Source organism: Dermacentor albipictus, chromosome 2, assembly GCF_038994185.2.
Source record: "Dermacentor albipictus isolate Rhodes 1998 colony chromosome 2, USDA_Dalb.pri_finalv2, whole genome shotgun sequence".
Classification (NCBI taxonomy): domain Eukaryota; kingdom Metazoa; phylum Arthropoda; class Arachnida; order Ixodida; family Ixodidae; genus Dermacentor; species Dermacentor albipictus.
Genome location: NC_091822.1, coordinates 122,705,640 through 122,722,927, shown reverse-complemented (window position 1 = coordinate 122,722,927; position 17,288 = coordinate 122,705,640). Strand labels below are relative to the sequence as shown.

At 49.0% G+C, this 17,288-nt stretch overlaps 1 protein-coding gene across 1 annotated transcript in view; it reads right to left on the bottom strand.

The window, feature by feature from the left end:
• The window catches only part of LOC135910749 (enolase-phosphatase E1-like), a 99,457-nt gene that overhangs the window by 16,676 nt on the left and 65,493 nt on the right, over positions 1-17,288 (bottom strand). The window contains exons 2-3 of the mRNA XM_065442826.2: positions 2,465-2,652; positions 1,696-1,726 (exon numbers count right to left, since the gene is read on the bottom strand). Of these exons, the coding sequence (XP_065298898.1) occupies positions 1,696-1,726; positions 2,465-2,581 (148 nt within the window). The 5' untranslated portion in view covers positions 2,582-2,652. The remainder of the gene's footprint in view (positions 1-1,695; positions 1,727-2,464; positions 2,653-17,288) is intronic.

Here is a 17,288-nt window from a genome sequence, read left to right as displayed (position 1 = left end):
AATAATTAAGCTGAAAGATCTAACTTATGGCGCCTTGATTCATTTTTAGTCTATAGAAGTGAAGTGGGGAAGCAGGGAGCTGTAGGGGGCTTGCAAACCTCTGCACCCGTATCCCCCAGTTAAGCCGACCCCCGGCAACCCTAGCATTTCGCGATCTTCGATCCCTGACTTCTCGTTTTCGCAACGTTGATCTACAAGTCGAAACGAGGCCCACACACTTGTCCTATATCAGTCGCGTTACTCGCTTCTCATCTGTGGTACTCCTCCTGTACGTGAGATCTGCTGTAGCCTCTTCTTCTTCTATAGTAAAGCCAAGTGAACGAACTAGCAATTGAACATTCTTGCACCTTGGACCTTCGTATACAGGGCTTCGGTAGAACGACGGATCGATACCACGTGCCTCTTAACTCCTCTCTCATCACGCAAAGTTGTCGTCCGTATTCAAATTAATTAATTAAATAATTCACTAATTTGGTCATTCATTCATTCATTCATTCATTCATTCATTCATTCATATTCTTGTTTTTCAGAGGTGGCGCTTTGTAAGCCGTATTACCACAAGCTCCCTTGTTTCAGCGGCTAGAAACACATCTATGCAAGACCTCAGCGTTCCTAAAAGCAGGACACACTTTCCCTTACACTTCTGCTGACGTAGCGCACTACAAAAAAAGAAACTGACCGCCATTTCACTACTGTGAAGAGGGGTGCAAGCGAAGCTCGGGATCCGCGGCTCTTCCTCGTCGTAACGCCTCGGCTTCGCGCTCCCTTACGGCGAGGTCGGCGCGTCGACGACCAGCCCTTTCTCGAGCGAGTTCCCGGTGGTGTTCATCTAAAGCCGCCTGTTCTTCGGCCGAACACACGACGCGCGGCCTGCTCCCGCTGTCGTTCCTCCAGCGCACCCTGCTCCTCGGCAGAACGAACCAAACGCGGCCTCCCCATCTGACTGCCGGGCCTGAACGGGCTGGAAACTGCGGGCGCGAGGCGAGCGAACACGCTTGTGATTGGCTCGCACCTTGCACTGCGTCTACCCCCTTCTTCGTGCATATAAAAACCCTCTTCAAAAATCGCGTACGATATACCGACAATCGCTGAATCAGTTAGCGTGGTGACCTCGGAACTCGTAAGTCAGTGGTTCGAATCCGCAGCCCGACAACCAAGTTTAATTTCCGCACGGCTTGGTTTTTTTCGTATGGCAACACCGACGCCGACACGAGTGAGGTAATACAATCTTCGCTCGACAAATTTTTGCGCCATTAAGGGGGGCTGTCTTGCCGCCCGAAATATTATAGTCGCCATCTATATTGCGTTCACTTTGTATAGCGCTGCTCGCACGATACTTTCCTGTTAGGAACGGTATGCTGCGCTCATACGCGCATGCCATTCATGACCTGAGAGCACCGGGAAGGCAGTGTTAAAGAAAGGAAGGACGCGTAAGATAGACGGCGAGTGTTGTTTGGTGACAACATAAGCCCCAAAAGACGAAAGCGTTTCTTCAAAGTAAATATGAATGCACTTGTCCACACTGCGTCCGACATGCGGAAAACTTGAGGCATGTGTCGCGAGTACGTGCATTGGTGAATTCCGCTTTAATTGCTTCGAGGTCCTTTCTGTAGACGAACAATTTACTATGCGTGGCTTTCAGATCGCGTATACGGCTGAACGGGATTTCAGATGATCAATCAAAAGGCCACTTACCTCGCTTTGTGTTCGAAATAACGTCGGTGTCCTGTTTGAGAAAGAAATAAGGATAAATAGCGTTACCACGCGTCGAAAAACAACAGTAAACAACTGTGTATGTATGCCGGTAGCGTAAGTTCTCGAATTTCCACAAGAACCTTCTTTCCATAGATGAACAGACAAAGAACCCTATAAAGGTCGTCCGAGATTCGCATTTTTAACGAGTTCTAACGCCGATTCGGCAACATCTGGCGCCGTATCAACGGGGTATGCCGGCTTGAATGAGATAGCACAGAAAAACGCGGGGAATCACTCCTATTCTTGATTTACTCGAAAAATCATGACTGCGAGTTACTGAGTGATTGGCAGACCAAGTAACCGAGCTACGAATGGATTCAACGAATAAATGTCTGTTTAACTGAATGATCGACTAAATAACTAATATATTTATTGATTCATTAATGCATTACGTCACTGGTTGTTTCGGTTTTCCCATTCAGTCATAAACGAATGACTAGATGTAGAGATTGTTGATTGACTGGTCCGCTAAATCAATAACTTTTATCTCTTTTATTTCCTCCCTTTCCATCATTGCCTCATTGATTAATAAATAAGTGGGTGGGTGAATCGGTCGGCGAGTGAACCAGCCGACCGAAACGGACCGATGAATCGAGTTGGGACTCCAGATAATACCAAATTAAGAGATGTAATGGTTCCCTGCACTCGCACAACTCATCATATAAAAAAGAAGAGGAAAAGATAACGCAATGAACGTGTGCACACTCACGGCGAGCGGCGCGGGACTGGAGATGAACCTGCGCGTGACGACACGGTTTCCGGATCCGGCCTCCGGCGACCGGACCCGGCGAACGCCGCTGCCGGCGCTGCTGCCGTCCGAAGGCATCGTCGCCCCCTCTGGCGACGGAGCTGTGCGACGCTCGTGGCTCCCCCTGCTGGTCGAAGCTGCCTCTAGCTCTGCGGAAGAAAAGAAAGGGAAAATGGAGGAGGGGGGAGATGAAAAGAAATGTGTCAGATAGTCGTTGTTGCTCACTACACATTGAAAATATGGACGCGAAAGAGTTGGGTGTCCCAAACTGTCTCCCACAAAACTGACGCACTGAGAATAAGCGGTAAATGAAAGGTAGCGGCCGGGATACGTTACTGGAGATGGTTCTGTCCATGGCTTCAGTGCCCCCGGCCTTGGTTACGCCTCTGCTCAACTGTCAGCGGATCAAGGTTTCTCGCAGATTCAACATTACCCTAAATGTGTAGAAGTGTTTGATAACAGAATTAAGATAGGTGAACGCACGAGCTATACACGCGCATGATTAGGACATTCGGGAAAGCTGCGTATATTGAGCGCGCCAAGCAGACAGAGCGTGAGTTCAAGAGATGACGTAAGTTTTGTTACAAATTTTTACAGGAAGTTGCTAAGACGCGTAGTCTTTCACTGAGGTGACAGGGCGATATATTCCCAAACGTATAATCAGCAACAGTAATGTCAGATTAACAGTTGTCACGAGCTCGGGATCAAAGGAACGGCTAAGACAATGAAGCAACGGTCACGCGATGCATGAAGTAAATGAAGAACAGAGTACAAGGCGCATTCGCTAGACGTCACGGACATCATATCGGCCTCCTATTTCACGGCTTTCACAACGCTGTTTAGGATAAGTTGGAGACAAGCGGATTGGCATTAACGTGAGCATCTTTGCACCAGGGTGGCTTACATAAACAACGGTGCAGCCATTATGACGCCAGTGCATACCTCCTCTACAAGGCGTGATCGATTGGTAACGTTCGGCTAAGTTTTACAGCAGCGGCAACGGCGGCAATGAAATGGTAACACTGCGGGAAGAGAGCCGTTCGCTGGTTTAGAATATCACGCTCACAGATTTGAGTGTGCGTTAGCGTCGCGGTGGCGTAACTTCCACGATTTCGATATGAAGTTGATAGTAGACCTCGCTATAACGCCATCCCGCGGTATGGAAAGTTGGGCGTCGCTTTGTCAAAACATTTAGCTTGTAGCTGTCGCGAACTGCTTCTGGTGCCAAAAAGAAGAAGAAAAAAAGAAAGATAGAAATCTACATGTCAGACAGACGGTGTGGTTCATCATTCGATGAAAGCGTAGAAAAAAATAACGCGGTAACCGCGATAAACAAGAACAATTTTTTTTTAATGGAGAAAGAAATTGACATTCGCGCGCTCGCATAAACACGCGTCCCACCCATGAGCGTACAGTTCAGGAGGGACAGTTTGTAGCCATGAGGTGCAAACTCGCGCAAGAGCAAACGCAGGCCGAGACGCATTGTGGTCATTCCGGAGGCACAACACAGACGGGCTGAACCGAACAGTGCAAGCAACGAAAAGCGCTCATCCCACGTGGGACGAGGTGTCGCTCAGGAAGCTTGCAACGGTGTGCACGAAATGCCTGCGACGTTCAAAAGCCACACGGCGCTTATACTTCCACAGTATACGCGGCGCTGCTATATAGCTGGTAGTAAGGTGTAGTTAATTCAATTCAAATTCCCTTCTCAAAGTTTTAATTACCCTCGCATGCGTCAGTTTCTTTTATACGGCTCAAAATACGCCAATGCATATTGGTTTGAGCGCTAAGGCATAAGCGCCGGGTCGAGTGTAGACGAAACTCAACTCATCCCGCGAACATAAGACATGGATGTCCAGTGCTTGGTTTGTGTAGAACAGGAGGATAAATTGTTAGTTGTGTACAGTTATCTGAATGTAATATCTACCTATACAGGTATTTATCTAGCTATGATAAACGCGCAGCAGTGCTAAATGTAACGTGAACATGTCAGAAATCGCCAACGCAGCCAAGACAGATAAACGAGGCGGCAAGACGAAGCGATGTTCCCACACCACCAAGTCCACACCACACTTCACGAGCAGTCTCAAATTATACAAAAGACTAATTGGTGACATTTACGTCACCAATTAGTGAACGTCACTGATCGGCGAACGAATCGGTGCCTCTATCAAGGTTTACGAAGACGCAAAACACCGCGCCCTTCTGAAAAGCAAGCGTCCCTACAATGATATCCCGTCCCCATGGTATCACGCGGCAACGGTTTATGTTTATATATATGTCAAGGGCATTTACTATGTCTTCGACAAACTCTCTGAGAAACTCATTCTTAAACACAGTGCAGGTGTAAACTAGTCCATTTTGTCTTAGTTAACGCAAAAGTAATTTTACCTGTAGAGATCTGAATCTTCGCAAAAGAGAACTTCAAACACGATATCTGCGGACAGAGAGACGTTTGCTAATGAAGTTGATATCATAGTGTTTATCGGGCACTTCGTAGTGGAACATGACTGATTATCAGTGAATTATAAACATTTCGAAGCAACCAGGTCGACACGGACGCTAACCTGGGAGGCTGACGACCAACGCGACGCGTAACGCACAGCGACAGAGTGTACGGAAGTCTTCAACGAGGCAAGCTGAGAAACATTCGGCGCGAAAGCCATGGGTCGAAATGTAGCCAACGAAGTTTAAATTATAGCATTTAAATGCCTAAACTCGTTTACATTACCGCAATTAGAAAAGGCGCAGCGATACGGAAGGGGGATCGGACCTTTCCCGGCATCCTGGAAACTGTCTGTACACCGTTCCTCACATGACATACAGTCAACGCTGTGGAAGCTGCGCAAGGAGTTCGGTCAAGAAAAGTTATCTCTCCGCGCGTTCCGTCTGTGCATCGCTGCGCCGACAACAGCGTTCGCTCGCGCGAGCATGCACATGAGGCTTCTCGAGACGGGTTGCAAATAAAAGGAACCCGAAACGAACAACAAAAAATGAAAAGGACCTAAAACAATGCATTAGCAGCCGTATATCACAGTATGTTTGTTTCTAAGGATTAAAACTTGTTTCATTGAATACTGAGCCTATATAAACAACATTTGCGCAAAATTTTAGTAAAAAAACATCGATCTATATCAGAGTCTGGACGAAGCCACTGCAATAAGTCTCTCTATAGCTTCCACGGCGTTGACTGCTATGTATGGAACGGAGTACAGTTGGTATGCTGCTGCTACCAGTGCATCCACTGTATAGATAAGTGCCAGCATGGAAAACAAACCAATGATCTTTTCGAAGCCACCTCATTTTGCACGTTGTCGAGAGAACGAGCATTTTTTTATATAACCTCTGAAACAGACGTATGTCTCCGCACGAATTCAGCCGTTCACCCAATCGAGGAACCGGCAATGGCCGCTTCAAATCAGCATCTCGAAACCGAGCTGCTTGCAAGACGGAAAACGTGGGAACTTCCAGACTTCGTCCCCCCAAGTTCATTATTTTTAACGGCCGCCGGCCTTCCGGAACAGCGCAATTTGGGGACCCCGCTCGCTGTTTATACGTTTGTTCTTGTGCATAGTTATACATATTGCCTGCCAGAATTGCTACCGTCATGCCGTCTTATCATTTTCGTATCCGGCGTGTATTAGACGGGGGGCGGTTCCGGCTGCCTCCGTAAGCGAGGGAGGCGTCGCTGTCTGTGCTGCTCGGCATTGTCCGGCAGCCGCGAGCCAAGCGCACGATAACCTTGCACGCGTGCGCTTGCGGGATACGCGACGCCCACTGACGATCCTTGTCCCGATTTGGCCAGAGACGGCGCGAGCGTCCCCTGGTCGTGCGCGACCGACCGCCCCTGTTTTGACGGTTGCCCCCCGAGGCTATCGACGGTCACCCACGACGTCTGGTCGTTTCAAGGAACGCGCGGACAGGCCCCACGCATCGCCGTGACGCACTGTGTACAGTGCCACAAATTAGAGCGCACTGGAGTGCGGACAGAAATGGTAGCCGGTGGGTGGAACTGGCGGCGTGCCCACGGTCGTCTGCATCAAGGGCAAAGGAACGACCCGGTGTTTAACGTCTGTTCGGTGTTCTTCTGTTTACCTGCCAGCGGGACCATGACTTTTTTCTTCCATCCATTTTTTTTTCTTGTTTCGATAGCTCATTCTTTGTCTGTCACCCGTGTACTTGCGTGCTTGTATACACTACACACAAACTATCTGTGTGATCACAGCTTTACGTTTGGAGATAGTTTGGTTTATTTGTGCTGTTTTCCCGGCGTATTTCTTTCGCGTGACAAATGTATTCGCTTACGTACGCCTACGTTAAAACTGAATTAATAAAATGTCCATCTGCTTATACAGGGAACTAGCAGTCCAACTCGAGAGAACGTGCATCGTACTCCGACTCTTCGAACACGCGGTTTCGCTTCTGAGGAGTATATATATACCCAACATTTTCGAGGGTCACAAACACAGAAAAAGGTACAAGACGTGACATTCCGGGCGGTATATATCAGACTACACGTGCCCTGGCCATTTGATCTCTTTCTCTACCTTCAGCGTCTGCATCATTTTCTACGTAGTTCGATATTAGCACTCTTTATAAGACGTGCCACGATGTGCGGTACGCTACCGCCACGAGCCACGCCCCGTTAAGCATCTTGCGGGTGCGCATGCGCAGCTGGGACCTCGCCTGAAAGGATAGAGGTTAAAATTATGGGGTTTTACGTGCCAATCCACTTTCTGATTATGAGGCACGCCGTAGTGGAGGACTCCGGAAATTTCGACCACCTGGGGTTCTTTAACGTGCACCTAAATCTAAGTACACGGGTGTCTTCGCATTTCGCCCCCATCGAAATGCGGCCGCCGTGGCCGGGATTCGATCCCGCGACCTCGTCCTCAGCAGCCCAACACCATAGCCACTGAGCAACCACGGCGGGTTTGAAAGGGTAGAGGTAACTGTCACGTGGCGCCAAAACACTTCGGAGCACTTCATCCACCCCGATATTTATCCAGTAGATTGTCTTTGCATACAGCTAAAACATCTACTGCATTGTCCACTACCCGCCTTGCCTGCGCTATCCCTCCCCCCTCCCCCCATACGGTATTCTAGTGTCTACGGCGTTGCCATGCTGAGTTCGAGGTTGCGGGTACGATCCCGGTCGCCGCGGCCACATTCCAACGGGTGCGGAATGCTAGAACATTCGTGCTCTTAGATTTGTGTGCACGTTGAAGGACCTCAAGTGGTCAAAATGAATCGGGAGTCCCCCGACATACCTACGGCGTGCCTCATAATTAGGTCTTTGTTTTGGTGCGCAAAAACCCCGAACTTAATTTACAATAAGCCGCAGCTTATTGGCTAACAAGCGTGCGCAAAGCTTGTGAGGGAAGGGTGGTTGTGAGCTTAACTGTGACGCCGAACGCTTGTATGTCAACGCGGTCGGGTCGGCATGGGTCATCTCGACTTCTGACACGACCTGCTCGCGTCGAGTTCGTGAATGTAAACCGAGCTTGTGTCTAACGGCTCGATATCTCGTACGTGATTCGCAAGCAGCCTCAGACAATCGTACACATAAAACACTTCCTTTTATTCGTCTGTCCTTTTTCTTCCTTACTTTATTCATCTCGTAACTTGTCCAATCACATATAGCTACTTCCTTCGTTCTTTCTAAATTTATTTTCAATTAAATTTGGCATTCTGCTAGTTATTTCTTTCACAACTGATCCTTTCTCACCTGCGAAACATTCCCTTTGAAAGGTGTAAGACGTATACCGTCTCCCCGAGCTTCTTATTCTCTTTGTGTCACATGGTCGCCCGCGCACGTCATTGCAGGGTGACGTCGGCTTAGCGGCGCCCAGCACCGGCAACACATCACCAAACGCTGATCCCAGCAGTCCGGCAAGGCGTTACAAGCTGGCCAACGTCAGTCCACCGAAAAGACACAGCGCATGTAGGTTGACCGGAACCCACGAGCAGCATCAAATGCATGCGAGCATTGAACGCGCGCGCGAAAAAGAAAAAAAACGACAACACGTGACTGATCGAGCCGCGCGCGACGGGGCCAACATCGACAGATGTCGACACGCGCCTTCGACTGCTGTGTAGATACTTCGCCGCGTCCGTTTCCCTGTTTGCTTTCGCACATTTGCCTTGCCTGCTGCACGCCTTGCCTTTTCTTGCGTCTCTTCTCTCTGTCAGTTTCTCTCTCTCTCTCTCTCTCTCTCTCTCTAGCTCGCGCGCCTCTTCGCGCACCGCTGCACCGAGTCGCGGCGATTGGCGCGCAGGTCCGCGTGCCTATCGCATCGGTGCGCATCCTCGAGGATTACGTAACGGAGCAAGATCTCTTCTTGCTCTCCAGCACCCCCCCCCCCTCTCCGCCCCTCTTTCCCAAGCACAGCACCCGCGTAGCGGTCATTGCGCCGGACCCTTGCGCGGTCTCCACTGAGGCGTGAAGATGTTTTGGACGAGAGAGGCGGCGGCGGCTGACCGCGCACACGTACGCTCGGCCGAAGATGGAGGTTGCGCGCGAACTCCTCGGCTCGCACGCACGCAGTCTTTCGCCGCGGGCCGCCTGGCGCTTAGCTGTGCCGTTGCTCAACAACGCGCGTCAGCGCGGGTACTCCCCTCCTCCACCCCTCCTCCACCCCCACCCCCTACTATGCTCTCTTTGGGATGTCGCCATCCGCGCTGGACAAGCGCTACCCGGCGCGATTGGACGGGTCGCGCCTGTGCACGGTCGCGTTGTCAACTTCGGCGGCACCCCGCACTCAAGCTGGCGATGTGATTCTCGCTTGCGGTTTGGAGTAGTTGTGTTCTACGCGTTCCGAGCTACGCGGACGGCTGTTCTGTTATGAAACTACGGTGTGCCAGATATTCGTTGTGCGATATTCTCGTGAAACTACGTACACGATGCACCGGGCATGCTTCTTGCGGGCCTACTGTTACTTGAGAAAACTAACGAAAAAAAAAGGCGCATACACGAAGGAGAGACGACACGACGTTGGTGTTGGTAAGAGAAATAGTTGAGGCGTTTCATATCAGTGAACAAGAGGAAGTAAAATGCATCAGTCTTCCTTCTATCTCTGAGCGATAAAGAGATAGCTTTCCTCACAGGCTGAGCGTTAAACATAAGGAAGTAGAAAGAGATAGGGCAAATTGGTGTTTATCATTGTAAGAATTTTTGTACCTGGCTAAAATCATTGCGCGAGCGTCGGTGGTTTGGTGTTTGGGGGATGGTCCGTTTTTCAAATATATATGTCAGTAGCTAGTAAAAAAAAAGAACAAAAAACAGCGTCGTGTTGTCTAATATTTCCTTCGTGTTTGCGTCTCATTTTTTTATTTCGCTGGCTTTCTGAAGTAACAGTATGAACCAAATAGCCCAGCAAGCAGCACTTCTACTTCTGCCTATAGTTTCCATTGAACAGATAGTAGATCGAATCATCTGTGAAGTAATTATTTTCTTAACAGTACTTGTCGCTGGGTTGACGCGCAACGCGTCTTGAGGGCGCAAGAGCAAGCAAGAAAACTTACACACATTTTCTTGCAAGCACCATATACGTCGCATCACTCTATTGGAGTGATCGCTCGGAAAGCGCAACGTCGACACAAACCTGAAAACGCGTTCCCTGTCAATCTACAGAACAGCGACAGTACAGCTGTCACAACCGAACTAACAATTTCCGCGGCATGTCAAGAAAGACTTTGCTCAGGCTGTCTCAGCAAAACGAAGCCGGCTTACACCTGCGGTGCAGCTTCCGAACGCGATTGAATCAATCGCTTTTAACGGCGATAAAAGGCACGTCGTTACGTAGCAGCCCTCTTATAGTTCCACGTTTCCAGGGCAGTTTAATTGAGCTGTCAAGGCACGTAAGCTGCGGTCGAGTTACGATTAACGAAAGGGTTTTGTGATTAGCGAGCCGGAATCGCCCCGTGAGTGCGCGGAGTACAAAGCCGCGCCTGTCGAGCGGCGATTATTTAAGCGTCACCGATAAGCGTGCACCCACCGAATCGATAAGTGCGCGCGCCCAGAGGACAGCCTTCGGTGTGTGCGTATGCAGCCGCCCTTGGGAGTTTATGACTGGCAGCCGCTGTCAGGCGCTTACGAACGGCTGTTCGGAGTGAGCACCGAGTCCACTTTTCACGCATTAGCAGGAACTGCTAGAGCGCTATATATACATATATATATGTAGTTTTTTTTCTTCTCACCTTTTTATGTTTCTGCGCTTCTATTTGCTATTGTGGATTACTATCGTAAGGTCTCAACCAACGTGAAAAATGATCTGCTTCGCCGATCGCCAAGGCCACAAGAAGGACCTTCGAAAGTGTTGGGACTTCACACTGCAGACGCAATTAGAGGCATGAAATAAAAAATCTATAACTGCCCGGATATAACGAAATACAAGGAGTCTCCAAGCAGGATGAAAGAATATAGCAGGGAAGGAGTGTTATTTTTAGAGGAGCCTTTAAGAGCAGAGTATCCAGCTTTCCTAAAAGTTTTGTAGACGTACTTAACTTGAAGAAGAAAAAAGTACGTCAATGCGCCAAAATCAAAATATAAAGGAGGCGTGACCATTTCGGCGTGTTGGTTAGTACGCCATTTCTAAGAAGATAATTGTCGCGTAGGTAAATGCGTAAAGACAAAGAATAGTCCTAACAGATCACTCTGTCTCATGTATTCTTTGTTATTTGACCCCCTTGTACTCATCTTACGATTAACCTCTAAATAAATGCAGATTATAGCTGATTGTTGGTAATGGTTCCTGCTGCTGAAAAGTATTAAAAAAAAGTACGACTTGAAAACACGGCATAACCGGTTGATGCTTAACTTTAAAAAAACCAAATAATGGGATATTTTCGGAGAACAAACTGCTTTTTTTGCGTTAATTCCCGCATCGAGGTTCGAAAAAAAAATAATACTGTCTGGGATTTTACGTGTCAAAAGCACGTCTCATTACGAGGCATACCGTAGTGGGGGACTCCGGACTCATTTTGAACGCCTGACGTTCTTTAACGTGCACCTGATTTCTAAGAACGCATCTTCTTGTTCTTCTTATTCTTTTTAATCACCATCATCATCGTCGTCGTTGTCACCATCATCATCGTCAGCCTATTTTTATGCCCACTGCAGGACGAAGGCCTCTGCCAGCGGTCTCCCATTGCCCCTGTCTCGCGCTAGCTGATAGCTGATTCCAAATCGCGCCTGCAAATTTTCTAATTTCATCTTCCCGCCTAACCTTCTGCCGGCCTCGACTGCGTTTCCCTTCAGAAAAAGGCAAAAACGAGCGTTTTTAGCCACAGCAGCGCAACGCAAAGCCTTTTGAGCTACCGAGGCGGCCGTCGCGGCTTGAAGTCACCGGCGTTTCTGTTGCACGGACACGGAGAGGAAAGGTTGCAGAAGTCACGGTGAGCCGTCGTTACGCAATATTTGACGATGAAGTGAATCAGCCGTCGACGACCTCAGGCCCCTCGCTGCTTAAAAAGGAACGCCCGAACACACGCACGCGTTCTCTGCGTTAACAAGACGAGATGAAGCCAGGTTTCCCAACGAGGAGAGAAGCCAGACAGGGACCACCCGCTGCGGCAACATAATTAAAGTGGCGACGGCGCTGCGCTGCTGCGCTCGAGGTCGGGGGTGCGACCCCCGCCGCGGCGGCCGCAGTATTAAGAGAGGGGGGGGGGTGCGAAATTCTGAAACGCTCGTGTACGTATTTAAGTTTGGGTGCACGTTTAAGAAACCCCAGGTGGTCGAAATCAATCCTAAGTACCCCACTATACCTCATATTCGGACAGTGATTTCGTCACGCAAAACCCCGGAATGTAATTTCATTAGAAAGCTTTGGAATGGAGCACCCAAGCGTTATAAGGAGACGCGAACTCCGTTGTGGGACTTTCGGGCTCTTTTGGGCTCGCTTCTGCATTGAAATTCTGCGAACGGGTTGCCTCTCCACTCCTGCAAATCGACGCTCTCTCTCTCTCTCTACGCATCGTGCACGGTTTGCGTCCTCCAGCGCATTGGCGCACCCTATTCTAAAGCTCTCCATTAAGCCAGGCAGGATTCGTGCGGAGAGAGATGCGGCGACGCGAGGCGAAACCGCGCTGGTCGCGCCTCAATGCGTCCCTCCAGAGCTCGGCGCATAACTCATCTCTTGAAAGACGTGTTTGTGACGAGAGCCGCTTTTCGAGGGTGTGGCGAGTATCGGTGCTGAGCTCCGCGCAGTTCGCAGAACTCGCGGCAACGTTGAGCAAGCAAGTGCGGCAACTTGTGCGCTTGTGTGTGTACACACCTGCCGGTTCCTTGCTTTCTCACCCCGCGCATGCAGGTGTCTGTTTAACGCGTAGCTGCATGCTGCAGGCCTTTCGCAACACCCGTTGCGTTCCGCCGTCCCCCTCCCTCCCCCCCCCCCCCCCCAGAAAGTCTTTCCTGTGGCGGGACCTGTTCGTGCAGTTGATCTTGATTCACCCGACGTTGTGGCTCGGGCGTCGTCAATGTTGGAGGATGCCTTTGGCGAGCAACCTTTTCTTTCAACGAAGCATAGATATCGGGGGAAAATCTTTAGCATCAACATATCGCTATACATGCTTTCTTTCTTTCTTTCTTTCTTTCTTTCTTTCTTTCTTTCTTTCTTTCTTTCTTTCTTCCTTTCTTTCTTTCTTTCTTTCTTTCTTTCTTTCTTTCTTTCTTTCTTTCTTTCTTTCTTTCTTTCTTTTCATTACATTTCATATCCAGGGCATATTTCACAACGCCGTACGCGGTGGGAAATCTCTCTCACTTTTCGTTCGCGTTTTCATTTGTGGCCTTTGACGCGTCGAGTGTACGCGTCATGTGTTTCCGTTCTGAGAGTGATCTCAAGTCGAATCTTTTTATTTGCAAAAGCGATACAATAATAGTACCCCGGCAGGCAGACGCTAAAATCTCGATGCGCCTGACGACGTCCTAGTCCCAGCATTAAGCCGTTGGAAATGGCTGTAAATTGTGAATCTCGGTCGCTATTTTATCACCGGCTTATCCTCGGACAATCACATGTTTAACGATAAAACGATAGTAAAGTGAGCTGATACGGCCCGAAGATAACGACAGTATGTATACGCAATAAATAACGTAAGAAGCATGCGCGTTCGCATTTACACGAAGCCTTTCCCTCGTAAGAATTGTGCACCCTCCCGCAGCCCGCTTCGCAAATACCAGAGTCCTATGAGGACTCTGACAATACCATGCCCTGTTTTAGGAACGCCTAGCCTGGCGCCTGTTCTTACGTATACTTGCGAGCTACTTTGGGGAATATACTACGGCCGCGGGTGAGAGGCAGACACGTCTGCGCTCCTTTGGGAAAAACCCGCGCGTCCAGCAATCTCACTTTGCACGTGCTGTAGCTGTGTCGCGGATATTGCATACCTGCTCCTGAGAATGAGGTCGCGCGTTCGATGCCTGCGTGGATGCGGGGTCGCGTTCCGATGGGAACGGAATGCAGCAAAATAACGGTGGACAATCAATCCGGCGACATATGTGTTTGTGTGTGTGTGTGCGTGTGCGTGTGTGCGTGCGTGTGTGTGCGTGCGTGTGTGTGTGTGCGTGCGTGTGTGTGTGCGTGTGTGTGCGTGTGTGCGTGTGTGTGCGTGTGTGCGTGCGTGCGTGTGTGTGTGCGTGCGTGCTTGTGTGTGCGTGTGTGTGTGTGTGTGCGTGACACTTAGCAAGCATTGAGGCTGGTATAGACACTTGAAAGATGTTTTAATTCGATAGTGATATTGGTTTCGAAAAACCTAAACCTTTCGTCATTCACTGAACGCCGTTCAGGTGTCAACATATTACGCTAGACAATTACAGCGCGGTCAGCAGTAAATGTTTTCGTTTCTCTGAATTATTTACTTCAATAAACAGCAAAATACTACTATTTCTACGCCATTGACGTTATTGTGACGTAAGGGCACAAAGCAAAATTTGCTGAAGTAGCGCAGAAAGGAGGCTATAAATGCCATGACGTTGCTCATACGAAAATAAGCACACGTGAGAATTGGGCAAGTTGCATTATCTTCGTGATCTGCCAGTGCAACAACAGACAAAGACGAAGATGCGATCACAGGCGCTGTGATCGCTCTTCTTCTCGTCATGAAAAATAATCGTGAACAGATCACGGAAAAAATAAACAGCAGGGCAACTCGCGTTTCTTCTAACTGCGCTCGCATGTTGCACTCGCGGTCACCGCAAGAACGGAGCGAACCAACGTACCGTGACGTCATGACGCATCCACCTTCGCGGGTAGCGAAACCGAAACTGGTTCTTAGAAAGAAGCACTGTAGTAATCTATTTATGACGCTGACTCTTTCCAGTACTAGGCTTTAGAGAGTTTCAACTTTCATTTGACCACCCGGCCAAAAAAGAAAGGACAAATCGAAAATGTCGCGGCACCACTTCTTTACCTTAATTCTTTAAGAACTCATACTGCAAAAAAAAAAAAAAAACGACTACAGACTACGAAGGAATCTGCAGCGTTTTTGCGTCATGCCTTATGCACGATTGCGCACTCGCATAGATTAATATTCCCCTAGTAGGCACTGTCTCGGCGGGACTCTCGGGGCTCATGAATCAACGCGTGGGTCGCGTCTTTCATCAGCCCGCACTGATATAAACTGTTTTCGCGCCATTCGCCCGTACCCCCTCCCCCCCTTTCTTTTTTCCTCGCTTCACTCCTTCTCCGCTGCGTGAGTTGCGAAAGAGCCCTTGGCACCCCGAACTCTCGTCTCACGAAAAAGTGCACCACAGCGTTTTGAAAGATGGAGCTGACGTCAACGGATCGGAGGTCGAATTGTCGAGGCGTGTGAGGGCGATTCGTGATTGGCCTATATATGCATGCGCGCTCTTCAGTCGCGACAGCCGACTGTGTCCATATGGCGGCAAGGCGCAGTCCGATCACGTGTCGTTTATGCTCGTGATTGGTTTGTGAATTTGAGCCTCAAGTGGCGACATGATGAAGCTTACTATAAAAAAAAAATTATTAATGAGCTCTACATCCCGAAGCTACAATTTGGCTGCGAGAAACGTCCTAGTGGTGCGAGCGAGCGGGGTTGAGCAGAAAGGGGGAAGCGTTTAGAAATATCTTGAAGTTGAATAGTTTGCTGGGCCAGTTGGTGCATGGTGAACGTGTAATGGTTTGCAGCAAGTACGGACGCGAGCACAAGAAGTAGAAACAGACAGGACAACGCTGGAGCGTTGTCCTATCTGTTTCTACTTCTTGTGCTTGCGTCCTTACTTGCTGCAAATCATTATACCTTGAAGTTGAAGTTTGAGTTTATTCATACACAAAATATAAATCTACATTATACAGACGAGGGATGCTAAAGTTTTGATACTGAAAACGGGAACTTCGGTTAAGAAATGCAAAAGAATTGAAAAGCATAGCAGTGGACGACGCAATAGTATATTGGAAGCAAGAAAAACAAATGTAAATAAAGAAAGAAAGCCCAACAAACAATGCTGTAATGGGATGTAGTGTAACCGAAATAACGCGGCTTGTTACGCGGCTGCCGGTAAAGGGGTCCTAAAGAATGCAGATTTGTTTAGAAAGGTAAAGTATGCTTTCAAAACTCTTTCAAAGACTTCAAGGTATTCTTTCATGAATGTCTATTTAATTTCGAATTAATGTATCTATTTACACAGCAGAAAATGAAAGCGTTTTTGAATGACGCGCCAGAACGGCACGACTGGTACGTCAATCTGACGTCAGGGGTTTCAAAGTACTTAGTCATGCATTTGGGCGCTTTTGGCACAAGAACAGCGATGGTAACTCCCTGGGTACAATTGTTGACTTCCTATATATACATATATATAGTTTACTGTCATTTTCTTGACTAGTAATTTACTTTTTTATTTCTTTTTTTTTTCCGGTCGAATGAATGAAAATGGAGCTCTGACAGCACACTTTTCTAAAGTGACTTAGCGTTGCTCTTTAGAGTGTCCTTTGAACATTCGTGTCTAGGTTTCCTTCAAAGCAGCTAACGACAGCTGCGGCCTTCTTAACGCTGCACATTTTTTTACGGATACAGAATGACCGACAGGGAGACACTAATTGTTTTCTCCGTGATAAACACTTCTTGTTCAGGCCCCGGGGAATGCCGCCTTGCGCGAGTAAATTTATGGTCCGCTCCCCCCCCTTTTTTTTTCACTTTCTTTCGCGAGGCGTGAGAGCGGTGTTCTTTCGGCGGCGACGTATACGAAGCGAGCGCTTACCTATCTATCTCGGCTGGAAGATACACGAGGTTGGCTTTCAACTCGGCTTGACAGAGCGGCGCGGCTTAAAAGCGCGAGCTTTCGGACCGGTCGAGAAGTTCGGCTGGTCACGCGCGTGCATTTTACGACTTGATTCCGACGTATATAGGGCCGTATAAAACCGCTCCGGCGACTGGAAGCGCTCGATAGCGATCTGCGCCTCCGCACGCCCCCCTGGTCCGCATCCCCCTCGAGAGCGTGTCCTCCCTCAGCGAAGGTGAACGTGGGAAGACGTGTCTGCGGTCTCCCCCTAGACAGCCAGCCAGCCAGCCAGCCAGCCTCGATCGACGCCCATGCACCGTGCGCGCGTGGTTAAGTCCGAAGTTTGCGAAGCATTGCCACGTTGTGGTGGCGGTGGAGAAGGGGGCGAATGAAAGAATCGAACTTTTTTTTTACGGAGAACCAAGGCCCGCCAGGAGGCGCTGAATGGCGGCATGCGCGTCGAGTGGGCAACCGCAACAGGCTGACTCTAAATAGTGCACGGCGTCTTTGTTTGTGGGCACCAAACAAACAAACACAAACGAACGAACA